This window comes from Takifugu rubripes, chromosome 9 (assembly GCF_901000725.2).
Source record: "Takifugu rubripes chromosome 9, fTakRub1.2, whole genome shotgun sequence".
In the NCBI taxonomy this organism is placed as follows: Eukaryota; Metazoa; Chordata; class Actinopteri; order Tetraodontiformes; family Tetraodontidae; genus Takifugu; species Takifugu rubripes.
The window spans coordinates 4,615,733-4,635,656 of NC_042293.1; the positions used below are offsets into that span (position 1 = coordinate 4,615,733).

Sequence of the window (19,924 nt, forward strand, 5' to 3'; positions counted from 1 at the left end):
GGGAGTGCACAACCTTTTGTGCCTAATACAGGAGAGGTTTTAAAAAAGAATCCGTGGAAAGTAGTGATGAGATTGATATTATTCATGCATTGCAAACTCAAATCTCAACCCGCTTTGGACAGTTTTTTTTTGTCTACTCTGCAGATTTCTGCCATCTGTGTCTGATTTCGAGACAAAAATCTGTTGTTGTTTCTTGCTCAGTCTGCTGCGATGCCTCTTTTAAAAAAAAAGAAAAAAAAAAAAACGAGAGGGAGAATACCACCTAAAAACAATGCAGTTGCTGTTTCAGTGACCTGACCGACCTTATATGTCTGCACCCAGTGCCATAAATTGCAGGTCATTTGTGAAAGCATCCTAACTATCTTAGCTCAGTTCAAAAGTGTTTGTTTACATGCAGTTTCAGATGGAAATTTGGATGCAAACTGCACTTGAAAAGATTTACATTCCAATAGCAGTGTGTGGCTATTCTGAGCTTCCCCATTCTGCTAATTTCAGTCATTACTCTACTTTGCATCTATCAAGACCAAATGCACCATTGCAACACTGAACTAAATGGAAAAGAATGACAGCCCCAGCTATAGATATCATCTTGTGCCCCAGAGGTCAGATTGAAACAGAAGTGTGGCTGACTGGATCATAAAGTTGGTTTGGACTGCACCATCATGTAATATAACCTACATAGTGCTGACAGTCCATCTGCAAGAAGTCTGAGAGGTTTGTGGAATCCTGCTGTGAACTGGAAACTGAGCACTATGTGTGGATCCCGTGCACTGTAAGTCGCAGACACTATGTCGATGCATTGATAGGAAAATTATAATTTTACCCTTTGCCAAGATGGTAAGCATAACATTAAGTGGAAACTATTAAAGTGGAATGAAATTCGCGCCTCTGCATCATATTTAAAGAATCAGTGCGCTCTACCCCCGTAGCAAGACTAGTCGTATCGATTTTAAACTAGCAGGCGCGCTGCTAAATAAAGAAAAGGTTTCCGGTAATACAGGGCATGTGGCGAGTACAGCTGGTAAATACTGACATCTAGGGGAAACGTGTTATTATTACATATTTCACATGATCACGCACCAGTGCGATCAGAAAAATATTAGAAACAAAAACTCGTTCATAAACATCTCTTCTACATTAAAACAAGCGTTATGACTGCCTGTGAAATTGTGATTGAAATTATCAAACATCAGATAGAAAGATGTAGAAAATGCGATTTATATTGTCATACTGAGCATTTAAGAAGCTTAAGTAACGTACAGTATAGTGGTCATAGGCGGAACAGCAGACACATTTAAAGGGCGTCGAAATAAACGTTTATCACAGTTGTTTTTTGTTTTGTTTTTTACATTTGGAGCATATTTCGCAGTTCCATTGTCAGTGATTTGTTGAGGTAAACTCGTCTAAAGAAAAAAATACATCTTAACATATACCATTCAGTTTTGTCTGGAATATTAAACAAATTTCTATTAACTAAGCCTGTTTGTCAGTCTTAACAGATTTACATCATCCCCATTCTTCTTGGAGTAACGCTGACAGTGTTTTGGAGTAGATTAATCTGTAGTCTAAAATGGAGACGTATAAATTATGGGGGATATAAAAGTCAGAACAAAGTTAAAGTTCTCTGTTGCCAGTCCACAGGCATGTCTTGGCCTCATTTATTAGTTTCTGCTTGTTTTCTGTTAATGAAGCTCTGGGTGACATGTTAAACACTGAGCATTAAAAATTATATTTACTGATCAACATCTTTAACTTTGTGTTAACCAGTTCGTCCATAAGATCATGAAAACATACCCTAACTTAACCCATAGCCTGCATCTACCTTCACTTTCTGACAAGTACTTGGTTGGATTTCATCCCAGAAAAATATTTTCATTCAACTTGCCCAGAGAAAGAATAGTTGGTAGAATAGTTTGCCTGTTCCTGAGCTGTACTTTTTGGAGGCTTTGCAGATGCCTCAGTTCTCTTGCCAGGTCCAGAGTGGATCTGAAATCCCCCTGCAGCAGCACAAGGGCCACATTTCAGTCTGGCACCAAGCTTTGCCTGAATTCCTCAGAAAGACCAGAAGGCCAAGAGTCCACTGATGACCTGTACTGTACACCCAAATCAAATAATGATAAATAACAATAAAATAGAGTTCTTTAACTAATACTCTTGAAAATAAAGGCATCTTTTACAGCTGTTTGGTTGTTTAAGTCAAGTAACAAGTTTTAGTTTTTGCTCTTTTTGGCTGAGGGGAGCTTAAAGTAATTAAATTTAAATTTGCAGGGGCCATTCAACTAAGAACACCGTCCATCCATCCATTTTCTGTTAACTCGGGTCTTTTCCTAATCAAGGTCACGGGCTGCTGGAGCGTATCCCAGCAGTGCAACAGTCCAACAAAGACATCTGTCATGAGCCAAGATGAACAAGTTTAATCGAAACATCGGACAAACCCAAAATCTCTTCCTGCTCAAGTGCCCTGACTGACGCATTGACTGTTTCCTGCACTCTGACCTGCAAGGAAAGTGGCTTTATGGATCATGGATTTCTAACAGGAGCTATTGTATACGCAGCCCTCAGCCTTCCCTGGACCGCTGAAAACTCCAAATTAGTTAGATCTTAAATACAGGCTGTTCAAAGATATTCGAAAGACATCAAATTGAAATAATCTCTGTTCAACATATTTTCAGTTTTTTCTGTATTTGTTACATCACCACACTCGTTTAAAGCAACACTGAGGGCGTCTGACATCAGCTTTTGATGAGCTGCTGTACACAGATGATAAAACGGCGAAGATTGAATGTGCAGATGCGAGCTATACTGCAAAGATTCACACAATGACAAACTTGGATGATCAAAGCACACAGAAGAGACGGTCTTTAAGAAAGAAAGAAAGATGTTGGCAACAAGCGGTCGACCACAGCCAGACATATCAGAAACACTGGGCCAACACTTACAGTCGCCTCAGTAGGAGCCGAGACAAGGGAACCTGGGACAATGCACATTCACACAAAACATCAAAGTAATTGCAATCTGAATATGGCATAAATTAGATTTAGGTTTAAAAGAGAAGGAGAGAGAGAGAGTAAGGAGGTGGACACAGAGAGGGACAGAGAGAGACAGCACAATCAGCTGTAAATGGGAGGAGAGAGCACTGTCAGATGGAGTCGGGGAGTTCTGGAAAGTGTTGTGTCGTGTGAATAAAAAGAGAGGGAGAGATGTGACAGACAGTCGATACCGTCCAGCAGACACTCTGTAGTTACAGGCAACAGACGTTACTGGAGTGATTCGCCACCATGCTGCCCTGCAGGATAATTGTCGTTTGTCTTTTCTGCTGTTGCATCAGAAGAGGAGATGCACGACATCAGGCTCAACGTAAGTGTGGGACTTAAACTCCTTATCTCACCACTAAATGGAGAAGTTGCTCTTTGGATTTAGATTTTACCCTCAGGTCTTTTTGATGAATCAGTGAAAACTGCCTCAATTATTCTTGGCTGTACATTTCTTTTGTGGTTTAGCCTCCTTAAACATTTATTTAAACAAAAAGATCTTACATATAAAGATTATTACTGAAAACAAAATAATAAAACACAGTTGGAATGTGTATTGAAATGTATTGAAAAATTTGCATCAATTTATTTTAATGTGATTTCAACATAACTCTACCAGATAATGTTTTTTCTTCACGTCTCCTGCTATAATCTGAAGTCCTCTGCATCTGCTTCTGATTAAATAAAAAGGTAGTGTCCAAAATGATCTAAGAGAGGAAACACATCTCACAAAAATGAATGAAACGCACGCTGAAGTGCTCAACATTCAATTGGTAAGGAAGCTGTATTTCTCTGCCATTTCTGTGGGATGTTGTGCTAATTTATGTCCCTTCTTGGTTCTGTCAGTCACTGGTTAAAAGCCGAAGATGTGAATAATAGACCGGCGACAGTGATCTAAGAAGTGATCTGCATTCATCAGAAGTTCTTTCCTGGCCTTTGCAATCCTGTTGATATAGTGCTCACATGGTGGACATAAAAGTATGAGCGAATGTCGAAAACAGCTTCTGTGCAGGGAAAAACCTGCACGCAGTCCAAAATGCATCTTAAGATCTCCGTGTGTGTGCTCAGTGCTGTCATTAACATAACCCAGCAACTGAGAATAATGGCAAGTAACTATCAGTTTGTCAAAGACTGAAAATTCAAGTTTACACAATTATCTCTCCCAGGATGCAATCCAACCTTGTAAAGTGTAAATTTGCAGTGATTTATTGGCAACAAAAGGAATTTAAACTCCAAATCTCTTAAACAGAGCTTCATCCTCATCACGCTTCTTTAAGCTCTCGAATTTATGTAAAAAAAAAAAAAACATTAACAGTTTTAGGTCTGGAACTATTTTTAATGTTGTAAGTTGTAAGCTTGTGTGTTTGCTTTCTTCATCCTACCATAACTGTAATACATAGTTGTAGACATTTTTTTTAAGGGAGAGCAGAGATGTGTCAATTAGGGGAAATGTGTCAGCAGGTGACCATTAACCTCAGCTTCTTCTTGACACTTGTCTTCTCCATTCAAAGAAATCTGCACATTAATATATATTCAGTGCACCCTCCTGTGTTGCTAGTGTCCTTCCTTTTTGTTTTTAATAACATGGGGTGTTGAGTTGTGACATGTTTGATCAATCAATCAATCAATCAATCAATCAAACAATCAATCAATCTTTATTTATATAGCATCTTTTACAATCAGAATTGTTTCAAGGCGCTTTCCAGAATCCCAGGGCCTAACCCCAGACAAGCAACAGTGGCAAGGAAAAACTCCCCTTTAACAGGAAGAAACCTTAAGCAGTACCAGGCTCATGTAGGGGGACCCTCCTACTGATGGCCGGCTGGGTAAAGAGAGAGGAGAGGAGATGAGAGGAGAGGAGAGGAGAGGAGAGGAGAGGAGAGGAGAGGAGAGGAGAGGAGAGGAGAGGAGAGGAGAGGAGAGGAGAGGAGAGGAGAGGAGAGGAGAGGAGAGGAGAGGGAGAAGGAGAGGGAGAGGAGAGGAGAGGGACAGGGGAAGGAGAAGGAGAAGGAGAGGGAGAGGAGAGGAGAGGAGAGGAGAGGAGAGGAGAGGAGAGGAGAGGAGAGGAGAGGAGAGGAGAGGAGAGGAGAGGAGAGGAGAGGCACAGAGCACAGAAACACATACAAAAATACACTATACAACGGGTCAGCGGGCCGGAGGTCATCATGCAGCTCCGAAGGCGGCGATACCTGTAAATGAATAGAGAGGGGGGGGTGGAGAAGCAGAAAAACTACACAGGAATCAGCATAACTAGTCTGCTTGAGGAGGAGGAGGAAAGGAGAGGAAAGGAGAGGAGAGGAGAGGAAACCATGACCCAGTGGGGTGACAGAGGCCTGTGAGGTGATCATGTTTCCGGACCCTGGCAGCCTTGGCCTATAACAGCATAGCTAAGATGTGACCCAATGATTGGACGACCCCCTAAGTATGATAATCTGTCTATCTATGATAGTAACTGGAATTACAGAATTAGTAACAATAAGCTCTTTCAAAGAGGAAGGTTTTAAGTCTGATCTTAAAAGTAGTGATGGCGTCAGCCTCCCGTACCTGGACAGGGAGCTGGTTCCATAGCAGGGGGGCCTGGTAGCTAAATGCTCGGCCCCCCAGGTTGTGCTTTGATATTAATTTTAATAAGATTATGGTGATTGACCATAATCTTATTAAAATTAATACTGAAGCACAAGTTGGAGAAACTAATATCACAATTAAGTGTGGACTGTTAAATATTAGATCTCTTTTGTGTAAATCCCTGTTAGTGCACGACCTGATAGCGGATCACCACATTGATTTATTTTGTCTTACTGAGACCTGGCTTCAGGAGGAGGAGTATGTGAGCTTAAATGAATCTACTCCTCCTACCCATCTTAATTATCATATTTCACGTGTTACTGGTCGAGGAGGGGGAGTGGCAGCAATCTATCACTCCAAGTTATTAATTAATCCCAGACCAAAACATAGCTTCAGTTCATTTGAAAGCCTGACTCTTGGCATCACTCATCTGAACTGGAGGACAGAAAAGCCACTTCTGTTTGTAGTTGTATATCGGCCCCCTGCTGGGCCACATTCAGCGTTCCTGTCTGAGTTCTCTGATTTCTTATCTGACTTGGTCCTTAGAACGGAAAAAGTCATTATCATTGGAGACTTTAATATCCATATGGACGTTATAAATGACAGCTTTAGAAATGGCTTCATTTCATTACTTGAGTCAGTTGGTTTCCTCCAGCAGATAAACCAACCAACTCATAGCTTTAACCACACCCTAGATCTAGTTCTGACTTATGGTGTTGAGGTAGAACATGTGTCAGTGTTCCCTCAGAACCCAGTCCTGTCAGACCATTCTTTGATCACTTTTACATTTATGATTAAGGATTCTTCTATGCTCAGAACAAAGTCTTACTATAGCAGATGTCTTTCAGATAATGCTGTAGCTAAGTTTAAGGAAGTGATCCCTGTGCTGATCCCAGGACCACCGTGTGTTTCCCCAGGGATCAGTCATTATAATCTTAGCCCTGCTGAGGTTGACTCTATTGCTGAAGGTGCAGCAACCTCACTGAGAATCACGCTTCTGTTGCCCCCCTGAAAAAGAAAATAGTAAATCAGAGGAGGTGTGCCCCCTGGTATAATTCACATATCAGGACCCTCAAGCAGAAAGTGTGAAGACTGGAAAGGAAGTGGCATTCTTGTAAAATAGACAGCTACCATGTAGCCTGGAAAGACTGTCTATTAGTTTACAAAAAGGCCCTTCGCAAGGCTAGAACAGCTTATTTTTCTTCTTTGATTGAGGAAAATAAGAGCAACCCCAGGTTTCTTTTCAGCACTGTGGCCAAATTAACTAAGAGTCACAGTGTTTTAGATCCACGTATCCCTTCTTCCCTGAGTGGTGAAGACTGAGCTTCTTCACTGATAAAGTTCTAGCTATCAGAGAGAAAGCTAACCAGGCCATCCCAACAACTGGACCATCACCAGATGTGCCGACTGTGGGAACATACAGGGTCTCCAACGAGCCCTTAAGCTCCTTCAGCCCTATATATTTTTCTGAGGCGTCATCGCTAATTCAGAAATCCAAGACCACCACGTGTCTTTTAGATCCCATCCCAACACACCTGTTGAAGGATGTTTTACCATTGATAGGCAGTTCTATCCTGGACCAGATCAATGGTTCTTTAGTGTCAGGTTATGTACCCCGGTCCTACAAGGTGGCAGTGATTAAGTCGTTGCTTAAAAAACCATCACTAGATCCTGATGTCTTAGCAAAATATATATATAGGCCAATATCCAACCTTCCTTTTATCTCTAAAGTTCTAGAGAAGGTGGTGGTGACTCAGTTACTGGAGCACCTGCAGAGAAACAGCCTGTTTGAGATGTTTCAGTCAGGCTTTAGAGCTCACCACAGCACAGAAACAGCACTTCTTAAAGTTACTAATGATCTTCTTATAGCTTCAGATCATGGACTGGTCTCTATGCTGGTTCTGCTGGACCTCAGTGCTGCTTTTGATACAGTTGATCACAGCATCCTGTTACAGAGACTGGAACATGTGATTGGGATTAAAGGGACAGCACTAGACTGGTTTAGATCATATTTATCTGATAGATACCAGTTTGCTCATGTCCATGGTGTTTCCTCTTCATACAGTAGGGTTAGCCATGGAGTTCCTCAAGGTTCTGTACTCGGACCAATCCTCTTCACATTGTACATGCTTCCCTTAGGGAACATTATTCGGCAGCATTGGATACATTTTCATTGTTATGCTGATGACACTCAGCTTTATCTATCCATGAAACCAGAGGAGACAGAGAAGTTAGTGAAGCCTCAGACCTGTCTTAAAGACATAAAGTCCTGCATGTCTTCAAATTTCCTCCTCCTTAACTTAGGAAAAACTGAGGTCATGGTGTTTGGTCCTGAACCTCTCAGGGATAGATTAGATCACATAATCACTCTAGATGGTATCTCCCTAGCATCTAGTCTCTCTGTGAGGAATCTTGGAGTAACTTTTGATCAAAATCTGTCCTTGAACTCACACATTAAATTAGTCCCTAGAAGTGCCTATTTTCACCTGAGAAACATCACAAGGATTAGAAAACTACTGACCCACCATGATGCTGAAAAGTTAGTCCATGCATTTCTTACTTCCAGGCTGGACTATTCTAATTCTTTATTATCAGGGTGTCCAAACTCCTTTTTAAGAAGACTCCAGCTGATCCAAAATGCTGCAGCTAGAGTTCTGACAGGTATTGACAAAAGAGATCACATTACTCCTGTACTGGCATCTCTTCATTGAATGCCCGATAAATTTAGAATAATTTTTAAAACCCTTCTTTTGACCTACAAGGTCCTCAGAGGCCTAGCTCCATCCTACCTGGAGGAGCTAGTGATACCTTACCAGCCCAATAGATCCCTCCGCTCTCAGAATGCTGGTCTACTTGTGGTTCCCAGAGTTTCTAGGAGTAGAATGGGGGGCCGAGCATTTAGCTACCAGGCCCCCCTGCCATGGAACCAGCTCCCTGTCCAGGTACGGGAGGCTGACCCCATCGCTACTTTTAAGATCAGACTTAAAACCTTCCTCTTTGAAAAAGCTTATTGTTACTAATTCTGTAATTCCAGTTACTATCATAGATAGACAGATTATCATACTTAGGGGGATAATGACCCCTGCATAATGACCTCTGGCCCCACTGAAGTGATTGTACATCATATTTTTTGTGTGTGTTTCTGTGCTCTGTGCCTCTCCTCTCCCTCTCCTCTCCTCTCCTCTCCTCTCCCCCCTCCTTCTCCTTCTCCTTTTCCTCTCCCTCTCCTCTCCTTTCCTCTCCTCTTTCCCCTCCTCCTCCTTCTCCTTCTCCTCTCCTCTACCTCCCCTTCACTCTACTTCTCCTCTCTTCTACCCCTCTCCTCTCCTACCTATCCTATCCTCTACCTGTCCTCCCCCTTCTCCTCTCTCTTTACCCAGCTGGCCATCAGCAGGAGGGTCCCCCTACATGAGCCTGGTCCTGCTCAAGGTTTCTTCCTGTTTAAGGGGAGTTTTTCCTTGCCACTGTTGCTTGTCTGGGGTCAGGCCCTGGGATTCTGGAAAGCGCCTTGAAACAATTTTGATTGTATAAGACGCTATATAAATAAAGATTGATTGATTGATTGAAGCCGGTCAAACCGGCGTTGGCCGCCATGACAACACACACACAAACACACACTCCTTAAAACAATATAAACTCGAAAAACAACACAATAAATCAAACTATATTATCCAGCATTCACACACATACAAGAAGAGAATAGCTTTCACACCGGTTTTTTTTTGCTCTCTCTCTCTCTTCCGCTCGCACTCCTCTCACACGAAGAAGAACTGGTATTATCATATTGTAAATTATTAATCAAAATATTTAAACATGCTCTGAGGACAGATGAAGTGAGTCCTATTGTTTTTATATAGGTCTAACTTTAATATTTGGGCTTACAGTTACAGCAGCATCTCTATCAATCAATAGCTTGTACTATTAATGTATCCCTATGATCTCTGCCTATTCTCTCCTCTACCTGTCCGCCTTATATTGATGTTAGTGTAATATTGTATTGATGTTAAAAAGTTGCATACATATTTTTACAGTTGCCTGGAATTTTTAAATATAACGTGAGCATTTATTTCAAGCTTGCAATATGTGTTTTGACCACTAGATGAAACAAAATCTCACACTTTCTCACATGTTTTCAGATTTAAGAGCCAGTTTGGATCCATGTAATTAAATCACTAAATAAAAAAAGGTGATAAAAAATATGATGTTCTTGTTTCACCTGTTGTCACCTTCTGTCCCCCTTTACCCTTTTAAGCTTTATTCCCAGCTGCAAGCAGAATGAAACGAGGGGGGAGCACGATGAACCTCATCTTCAACAACTCCTTTCGTGATGTTCATCTATTATTTGAAGTAAGAATATGAACAAAAGGAAATTACCCTTAGACATGACCACTAACAATTCCTTTTTATTCACCAGATCATGCTGTCTGGTGCACACTTTCAGGACAGCGGCGTGTTTTTTGTGGAAGACGCTGAGTTGGCTTCGCTCCGCAGAGCGAGAGACTTGAAATTCATCTGTGAGAAGATCATCCCGTGGAAACCAGCAGAAATTTTACGGCTCATTTACAACCTTTCCAATCAAATGGGTCCCCTGCATCAGGATGATTTCGAGCGCACATTGTTGACGCTGGTTTACACTGCCCAGCAGGTGATCAACTCCACCAGTGAACACCAACGTTATATGTGGAAAGGGTCGTTTGTGAGTTTGTACAAGGCTATCAAACAGGATCTGACTGGGATAAATTAAATGGATATTGATGGTAAACATTGGTTCTGCACTTTGTTTTTTCCTGCAGAATGGGAAAGATTATTGAAATGAAAAAAAACATCAGAAATCAAAATTCAGTGAAATCAAGAAAGGGTTGCTTTATTTGCACACTGAGGAAAACATCTTGTTGTATTATTACATCCTGCCATAAACAGGTGAAGTGCAGAGACTTGTGTTGAAATAAAGTCTTGGACACCACAGCAATTGAATGCCTTTGCACAGATAAACCAATACATCAAAGCAATTGTATAAACTTTACCAGGTGACAACAATATATTTGAAGTAATTTCCCATGGCAACTGTTTGTGGATAGCATGATAAAACTGCAGGATATGCTTTGAGGATATAGCTGTTATAGTTTCACCTCTTTTGAGGATGTCCCCTATATTGATTGCAAAAAAACATTAATATGAAATTCTTTGCACCATGTTGTTACAGTACAGTGTCCTTAAAAAAGTCTGAACTGAGCTGCCTCGTACCGCGTACATTTGTCTGGCCAATCCACAAAATCGCATGCAGACATTTTCACACCAATCACAGAGTGGCTCCAATAATGACCTGTGAAGACTCCAAGTGTCCCAGTGGCTGCTTATTCTCCAAGGAATCAGTATCTGCCTCAGTTTCCTCTAGGGATGCAGTTACCCCGGGAGGGCAGAATGGTATGTGCCGGAGCCAGGGGAAGGATGAAAAGTAAGTACTGATGCCAAATGGAAGATTGTAGACCTCCCTGCTCTCCAAGGTGTTGCTGAAGTCACCCTCATGGGCTTCGTTCCAGGCCAGGATACCTCGCTCATGCTTTGATCCTGTGAGATCCACATTAAAGTCGTTAACCACGGCACTCCTACTACTCACTGAATCAAATTAATTACGGTAACGAAATACCTGGGATTGTGTTGTCAAGTATAAAACCAATGAAACCTCCAACAAACATACTAGTGGTAAGAAGGACTTGCAGCACCTGGTCGAGTTCAACCAGCCCTGAAAACAATGTCATGAAACTAGTTCAACCATGAAAACTTTCAAGGGAAAATGTGTGGCTTTATAGTTGAAGTATGGCTTTGCACCTGTGGAAATTGCTTCTGGGTGTTTTAGTATCCAGTTGGGAATGACCAGTGCAGAGAACATGGAAAAGCCAAAGACGAAGATGTTCCGGGATGAATTCATATTTACGTACTGTTAAAGTCACAAGCAAAAGAGCCGCGTTGGTGCATTCGGGTCACGCAGTGACACTGTCCTAATGAAATGTCAAATGTGTACCTGCAGATTGGAAACTCCAGCTGCCGAAATGACACCAAACATAACCAGAAACATGCCACCCATTACGGGTTCTGGGATTGTGGTAAAAATGGCTGCCACTTTTCCCATCATGCCCATGACAACCATCAAGACACCGCTAAACAGTATCACCATTCGACTCCCAACCTACAAAAATAAAAATAGAAATGAAAGTAGTCAAGGCTACTTACAGATATTTCATTTAAAGAAAGTGAAATCTAGGTTAACAGTTTCATAGTGAGGTGTTTGTTTCACCTTTGTAATACCGAGGGCACCAACATTCTCACTGTAGGATGTTGTACCATTTCCTGTGCCCCAGGCTCCGGCTAGCAAACAGCCCAGACCTTCCATGCCAATACCCCTGTTGATAGCATGTTTAGGAGGAGGCGGGGCCCCAGAAAGCCTGGCACAGGCATGGTAGTCACCAACAGACTCTATCATGGAAGAAATTACCCCAGCCAGGATGCCAACGGCTCCAGCCAGACTAACGGTTGGCATCCCCCACTGACCTTGGTGGGATATAAGAACAGATCATACACGTATTAAATATAGCTCAACTTTTATGTTTATTGAGAAAACAACTAATCAGTTGATTGTTTAGCACTCTCTTACATGGATATGGAAAAGTAATCCATGGAGCCTTGCTGATCACATCTTTCTTCAGGTCAGTCCGGGCCAGATAACCATAATTTTCTGGATCAGTGGGGAGTACATCATAGGCTGTTAAGATGTAGCAGATTAGCCAAGAAAAAACTATTCCAAGGAGAACCTATGGATAGAAAAAAGTCAAACAGTGAGATAGCTTCTGGGAAAAAACACTGATGGATTTTTTTTCTGGGAGAAAAAAGAGCACCCACAGGGAGAATTTGAAAGATATAGACACGTGTGAATTGCAGTTTTTTATGTATGCTGTAGGCTGGAATTGGCACAGGAATATGGCGGAGGTACTGGGAGAACAGGGTGATCAATGCCGTGGTCCTGGCAAACAAAAAAAATAGAGTAAATTCACATTATTAATCACACTTCCACGCAAGAAACAACACTACAGACTTACTGAATGTATTACTCTCCTTATCTCATTTATAAATCAGGCCAGAGGTTATAACCATAAATGCCCCATGCTACATAAAAAAGCTGTGGCAGACTATCATCTTTAGAACAAACAAACATAAACACAATTCAGCCATCCAACCCCATGAAGATGCTTTAAGACTGGTACTTACATAACAGCTACACCCCAATGATAACCAGCACTGGTGCCAGCAGAGTCAAACAGCGACAGTCCAATAAGAGAGATAGTGGGAGCAATGGTGAGGGGCCCGATGAAGCGCATAAAATGTCCAATGAGGCCAGAGAATCCGACAAACATCTGGAAGAGTGAGCCCATGATGAAGGATCCTTGCAGCTGTAGACATAAACAAGAGTTTTTAAAACTCTGACAGTTTGCAAAGATAGTTGCTATCATATGCTGTCACTTTTTTTTAATCTTCTCCTTTATCCATAGCAAATTCTGTTACATCAAGCAGATGCCACTATGGTATCTGTTAAGTGCCCTTCATCTGGGACAATGTATGTTGCGTAATAATATCTTTGTTATCATTAAATCAAGCCACTATATCCTAATTTTTATTAGTGCTAAGAAAATGTCAGCACAATCTTACAACAGCCTTGGAGATATGGGTGCAAATGGGTGCAAAATGTATGTTTATTTTGTATGTTGCATTACCATCACACAAAACAATAATGTTGGTTTTGAGACAACAAATACAATCCATCCATCGTTCGACCAGACAACTTAAACATCAGATTTTATAAGATTTATATTGCTGTGGACCTAAATATTTACTACTAGCAAAACTTTATCAGTCCTCTATTTTTTGCACCTATTTAGTAATTGTACCAACCCAAAGTTGCCGGATTTGCACACTTACAGCTCTCATTCGAGTCTGCCACACCTCAGTAAATTCTGGGGAGGTGGTGTTTACTAGGCTGGCATTGTGTGTCCAGGCAGGACACGTCCACTCCGGCATGGACAGCATTGCCATGGATGGTGCCAACAATGTGAATGTACCGCCTTGAAGAATGGGCAGTCTGGAAACAAACATGCAAGGTCACATGCACTTACAATGTTTTTAGGATGTTATCCTGAGATGATTAATATGCTGTTTCTAATATATACTGCACATAAGTACATATATAAATATATATAAGGAAACTATGTTTTTTTATTTCAACTCTAGGCTGTTTTTTTCATGTTCTCTAAGATGGTTAATTAAACATGTGAATTTGCAGGTTTAGCATTTGTTAAAGGACACAGTAAGTTTGCACTTGCCTTACAAGTTCCCCTCCTGTACTCATTTGCTGCTGCAGTCTGTTTCTCTCTCTCCCACATGATTAGAGGGCTGATTTACTTTAAATCATGTGAAACTGCAAGTGACTCAAGAAGCTAATTGAGTTAAAGTCAGTGACTGTACAAGTCGTGCATCGCCAGTATTCATCGCTATCTACGTATATTAGGAAACTATTCTTGCCGAAGGTTTTTCATAATATATTGTGTTTTTAAAGAATCATTTTATTGAGCCCAGACTGTTCGAGCTGTTTCATTATTGTTCCTCTGCAACACTGTCCCTTTTTACATACTGCTTGTTTTTTCCCAGCTGACCTGCAGGTATTGTGGAACTAGATTCCAAACAGAATAGGCTGGAAATTCCTTCCCTAATCCAACTTCAATTAACACAGGGCACACGTAGAGAAATAAAATGCTGTCTGAATTTTTTTAATGTAATTTCTGCCAACAAGAGACTCTTGCTTTCTCTGTGCTCTCTGTTATCTTATAGTTGTGTAAAATTTATTATACTAGTGACCCCTTTTTAAATCACTAAAACTCACACTAAAGTAAGCTTTATATCCCAGCACTACTACTCCACTACTCTTTCAAATACTGCTGGCTTTTTCAGGGTAACAACTGCTGTAACATTCAACAAAGATTACTAATGAAAGCTGCTTTGCTGTGCCTGTTCAGTAATAGCACAGTAAAATCCACTTTAATTAGCCAGGCTGCACCTGGCATTGCTTAAATAATCTTCGTATTGAGAAAGTAAATGAGTAACTTTATAAGATAAAATATTTGCAATCAAAGTAAATACACATCACTTTCTGATACTCCAGGGATCTGATTTAACATTTACTAGGCTAACAGGTTCTCACCTAACGCCAAAGACAACTTGCAGCAGGGTGCAAATGCCGGAGACGAAAAAGATGGTGCTGATGAGGTGGCTTTGCGTGAGGGCATCATGCTGTAGACACAACCCCTGAGACAAGATTATTGGAATGGCGATGATGCCTCCGAATGCAGTCAAGCAATGCTGCAAGGGAGAAGGAAACACAGTGAATGCAAAACCTTTATTGGAGATGGACTGTAGAGTGAACTCTGGTGTTAGACTGTCATGGAATTAATAAATGAACTTCATCAAAAGGATTTTACACCCAAAGAGTGGAACAAATTTTCAAATTCAGCATGAAGTAAAACGCTTAGCATCTGCAAAGAAACCATAACATTTTCTCACACGTGATATTTCTGTTATATCCCAGGCATCAAGCAGAACACTCACACTATTTAAAAGTGAAGCATATAAGCTACAACTGCAGTGCTTGGAAACATTAACCCATGCTGCTTTTAAGCATCTCCCAATTCCAACATATTTAGCAGACACAAATGATGGGAGGCTCCTCTTGAAACAGGTAGAATCCGTTCGCAGACTCACCTGGATGCCCAGAAAAATGCAGAGGTACCACGGAGGCACATCTGTTACACAGTATGCCAGTTTGTTGGCGTCTCCCTCCAAAGATGTGCCGACGTCTTCAACATCTTTTGTGTCTGACAGATCACAAAAGTGTCCCTCAAGCTCGAATTAGACAGAGAAATGACAATTAGGACACAAACTGTTTGGTTTAGTTAATATTTTTCAAATAACTCCAATTACTGCATCTGATATGGACTCAAAACTTCACTTGAGTAAGATCTGAGTATAATTTTTACTGCTACTGAATTAATACATGCTGGAGTGTAACACCAGGTCAGTAAGGAAGACAGAGGAGCTCCAGTAAAAACACTGTTTGAACCCTGACATGGCTGTTGGATGAGTCCTTTAACCCTAATGTACACGGCTGTTGTGGTTGTGGGTCTGCGGTGTGTCAGGATGACTTTGTGTAACCTTGTCAATAAAGTAACTGTGCTCCTGGTCATGTGCTAAACCAGATAATCTATGCTGATAATTGCAGCAGCTGCAGATATATTGGTATTATTGAAATGAGCAACTAGGTCTGTTATGAATCTAACAGAGTAAACTCATTATTCTTTAGATGTCAAATATTTAAATAGGTCCTTTTTAAAAGAAAGACTTATTATACTCAATGACTGCTAAATGGTTCTTTGAGATCGAATATGATTTCAGTGGTTATTCGTGTACCAAAGCAGTCACAGTTGTAACTTTAATACAATAAATTGATGTCGAAATGATATTAGAATATCTTGTACAAATATTCATTCATTCCTTTTTTCAATCTGGAATTACTCACATGTTCATGTTTCCTCTGACTAAACACTGCAGAACTCAATAATGTGATTTAGAGAGGGCTAAGAATGTAAACAGGAACACTGTGTGCTTCTCCAGTGTTTTTTGAATGATTCTCTCTGGTGAATTTAAAAATGAGTTGTTGCTGTGGAAATAAAAAATAGAGCCACTTTGTGCAGTCAAATCAACTGATTACTATTACTTTATCTGGCGAAAACATCAAATAACGAATCTGACGTTCATCATTTTGAAAGTTGTGAAAGAAACTAATGCGAATGTCTAATGATTAGCCTTTAAAACACTACATTTGAAAGGGTATTGAAATAATAAAGCTACACTTACTGCATATTCGTAGTTGTTGAGCCCATTACTCTCCTTTTCTAGAGCCATGTCCGCTTCAACCTGTTGGTTCAGGCTGCGATCTTACCGGGATATAAACAAACCAGAAAAATAAAAAGACATGAGTGGAAAGAGAGGTGAGCACGTTAAGAGAGAAATGGTATTCCAAAAAGCAGGGAGTGAGCTAGGAGGTGGCTGAGGAGAAGTTTGGCTGGGGCATGAGACTTTTGATTGAAATAAGTCCCACCAGCAGCTCATGTGAACCCAATTACAGCAGCTGACCGACCAGCATTTATTGAGTCTCACAGACATGGTTTCATGGTTACATTTTTGGCTTGAAGCAAGGCAGAAACAATGTGTAGGATGTCCTTTTCTGTGCACCCTGTTGTATATGACTCGTCATTTTACTAAGTCATTGTTTATTCAAGAATTCTTTGAAGTGATATGTTGATTTAGTCTGTTTAAATGCAGCTTGAACTTCTGCTGTCAGATAAGGTCATTTCCGTTATGATTTCTTCATTCAAAAATATTTTTATTGATTGAAAATATCCAAATTTCCTTTAATGACACAGCGCATCGGCAGCATTTATTGAGCATGTCCAGTTAAAGTTAATGCAATTTGTACATTTACAGTACGTCTCTTGTTTGTCTGCTGAGATTATATTAAATTTGATTAAATGGTTAGTTTTAATTTAGAGTTTAATACAGCCCACAGCTTCTCAATTAGGAAGGGTTAAGACAGGACATTCTTCACAAGAAAATGGAGGATTTGCTCCTTACTCATCCATCACTCTGTGTTTCTTTGGACCAAATGGAGAGGACAAAGAACAGCTGTTCAGTACATATCTTCCATTTCCACACGGCTGGTTTAAGGTTATTTTTTTATACCTAATATTGACATTTGTCAAGAAATCTGAAATTATTTTTCCACCTCTAGTCATGACAAATAAATAGATGATGCAAGTTATCAGACCTCAGTGGGAAGCTCCTTTGACCCACATGCAAAGCGTCTTTTAAGGGGGAAAAACAGCTTTAATTTTTAAATGAAATAAAGTTTTAGCACAAATTTACAACAAAACAACTAAATAATAATAATACAAGCTTTCGCTTTATACTAGATTACAAACAAAACCAAGTGCAATAGTTGATGGAAATTGAGCTCATGTGAAAACGTTCAATTTGGACTGTAGGTCTGGAACATCATGAGGTCTCCATGCATGTGACTAGAAGCTCTAAATAAAGATTTATCATATGTCAGGTACTGACCCTGGGATCGGTCCTGATGCTTCTCTATGCTGCGTTGCTAATGCTGTCATATGACTGTCAATATGTTGAATTTGTGAATCTCATAAACCAGAAACTCCATTACACACATGCATGTAAACACAAAGAAAGGGTGGGTAATTTATGTGCAATGTATGTAAGGTGCAAGGTTGAGAAAAGGATTGTAGGAGGAAAAATAGTTGCATATGTTGAGAAGTGAAGAGAATAGATCAGGCCAGTTTAGTTCAATCACTGCTGCCAGGCTTGCTCAAGACAAAGGTCAAAAGTTCTACTGTGGTCATGTTGCACTGGTAGAACACTCGGTCTTAATCTCTTAATCTTGATTTCCATGAAGTGGCAGAGTTCATTTCAGTATAGTAAACACATCTTCAATGATTCTTTATTTGTGTGTTGTTAATCAAATGAATGCCACCCTGTTGGCGAGTGGCATGCTTGTCATGGTCAATAGTGCCTGATGTACACATACAGGTAATGAGGTAGTACACCTGAGTATTGAGTACAGCTGTTCATTTGTAACAGGAATGGAATTATGTTATTGGAGAATATTCTTAGTGTGTCCACGTGTCAAAGTAATGACTTTGACAGTGGTACCCTTCTGTCCCACAGATATCATAAACTTTGTTCAGCTGAGGATTAGAGATGCTGTTCAGGGCAGAAAGCTTATTAACCGTCCGTGTGCTGAGCTGTGGTTTGTCATAAGCTCATGAGCCATGAGGAATGTGCTGTAGAGGAGACCATCTTGGTACAGCACTTTCATAAATTAGCTAGCCTCACATTACCAGCATTACACACAGCATTTTTATATGTTTCTCTCCATTTTTTTCTACTATTGTTTAGCTAAGACCTCACTCTCTTTCAAAGCTTTTTCTTGTGTTTTTGCAGCTCATGAACACTTGAGCAAAATTTATGAGAAGAAACAATAAACAAAAATGATGTTGTATTATCAAGAAGTAATTGGTTCTGTTTTAAATATCTGATCAGGTCGGCGCATCATTGAACTGTGAGCAGTGAGGCGCTGATATACAATCTGAATATGATGTGACCTGATAAGGCGTAATAAAACATGAATATCACACACTACATTTTTTCATGTTTCTTTATTTCAAATACGACTAATTATTGATAATGTTTTTTGCAAATACCAGAGTCATATGATCCCTTTTGGCTGCAGAGATGGCACACTTGTTTTTGTTGTTCTAAGAGGGCGAGAAGCTGTCCTGTAATAAATTGGGTTACTGTTTTGGACAGGAATATGAAGCTGGTAGAAAAGAAGAAGTTGCATAGGTTGAAACAAAAGGGTTGAAGGAAGAAATATTATGTAAACGTCCAAGTGACCTGCCTCCCCGGAGGAGAAATGTTGCCACCCCATGGCGATCTGGAGGGGAACAGTATCATTAGTCTGTTTCTTTGAAATTTTTGCTTGAGTCAGGCAAATATATAACTATTGGGCATGTAGAATGATGCATAAAGTCCATAAAGTTCCTTAGTTAATATCTCACTAAAGGCATCACAGCAGTCATTGTCTGAGTCAAAGATGCAATAAAGACTGTGCAAATAAACACAGTTATACCAATAACAATAGTCTGAAAAGAGGCAAATAGATGTATGCCAAAGGTTCTATTATCTGGATATCATCACAATAATAATAAATACTACAAATTATTGAAATAATAACAACAATAATTAATTATTAAGCAATTTGAAAACAAATTCTGAATATGCGTAGGTTTATGCTCTGTAGAGGGGTCAAGAATTCAGCAAAGGGTGTGAAAAAGTGACAAAAAGCACAAAATTCAAATAATCTACTTTATTTTAGAGGTTTTTTGGAGGCGGAGTCATTTTTAAGCATAGTTTTGTTAAGGTTATGCTTTCATGTCTATCTCATAAGATAACCATTTAACTAGCATTATTTTGTTTCTTAAGTTTGCCATTTTGTGTGTGTCCTGGAAATAAGTAAATTAAACAAGTGACAAACCGATATCTAATCTCTGACAGTAGATGGAGACATACTAAGAAACAGATTATCTCCTATTATCTGTGTTCTCTTTGTTTCTGATAGGAGACCTGAAGCATGAGAGGGCATTTTGCGG

General features: G+C 40.1%; 2 protein-coding genes across 2 annotated transcripts; one reads left to right on the plus strand and one right to left on the minus strand.

Annotated features, from left to right (window-relative positions):
- Positions 1 to 3,128: 3,128 nt before the first annotated feature.
- Positions 3,129 to 10,359, plus strand: fam180a (family with sequence similarity 180 member A). Its single transcript, XM_003967196.3, has 3 exons — positions 3,129 to 3,357; positions 9,850 to 9,944; positions 10,012 to 10,359. The coding sequence occupies exons 1-3, from the start codon at positions 3,279 to 3,281 to the stop codon at positions 10,339 to 10,341; spliced, it is 504 nt and encodes a 167-aa protein (XP_003967245.2). The 5' UTR covers positions 3,129 to 3,278; the 3' UTR covers positions 10,342 to 10,359.
- A 76-nt stretch (positions 10,360 to 10,435) lies between these two features.
- On the minus strand, positions 10,436 to 16,810 carry slc23a4 (solute carrier family 23 member 4). Its single transcript, XM_011607011.2, has 12 exons — positions 16,554 to 16,810; positions 15,402 to 15,542; positions 14,845 to 15,002; positions 13,569 to 13,728; positions 12,861 to 13,042; positions 12,495 to 12,615; positions 12,250 to 12,406; positions 11,893 to 12,146; positions 11,620 to 11,784; positions 11,427 to 11,535; positions 11,245 to 11,340; positions 10,436 to 11,165 (listed from the first exon to the last, which is right to left on the minus strand). The coding sequence occupies exons 1-12, from the start codon at positions 16,599 to 16,601 to the stop codon at positions 10,897 to 10,899; spliced, it is 1,860 nt and encodes a 619-aa protein (XP_011605313.1). The 5' UTR covers positions 16,602 to 16,810; the 3' UTR covers positions 10,436 to 10,896.
- Between the last annotated feature and the right edge of the window lie 3,114 nt (positions 16,811 to 19,924).

Excerpts from the sequence above, each read along its gene's own strand:
- slc23a4 (XM_011607011.2), bottom strand. The coding sequence starts at position 16,601 with ATGGCTCTAGAAAAGGAGAGTAATGGGCTCAACAACTACGAATATGCA. Across the intron at positions 15,003-15,401 it reads GCATTTTTCTGGGCATCCAG|CATTGCTTGACTGCATTCGG; the intron begins GTGAGTCTGCGA and ends TCTCCCTTGCAG. Across the intron at positions 13,043-13,568 it reads GGCAGACTCGAATGAGAGCT|CTGCAAGGATCCTTCATCAT; the intron begins GTAAGTGTGCAA and ends TTATGTCTACAG.
- fam180a (XM_003967196.3), top strand. The coding sequence starts at position 3,279 with ATGCTGCCCTGCAGGATAATTGTCGTTTGTCTTTTCTGCTGTTGCATC. Across the intron at positions 3,358-9,849 it reads TGCACGACATCAGGCTCAAC|CTTTATTCCCAGCTGCAAGC; the intron begins GTAAGTGTGGGA and ends TACCCTTTTAAG. Across the intron at positions 9,945-10,011 it reads ATGTTCATCTATTATTTGAA|ATCATGCTGTCTGGTGCACA; the intron begins GTAAGAATATGA and ends TTTATTCACCAG.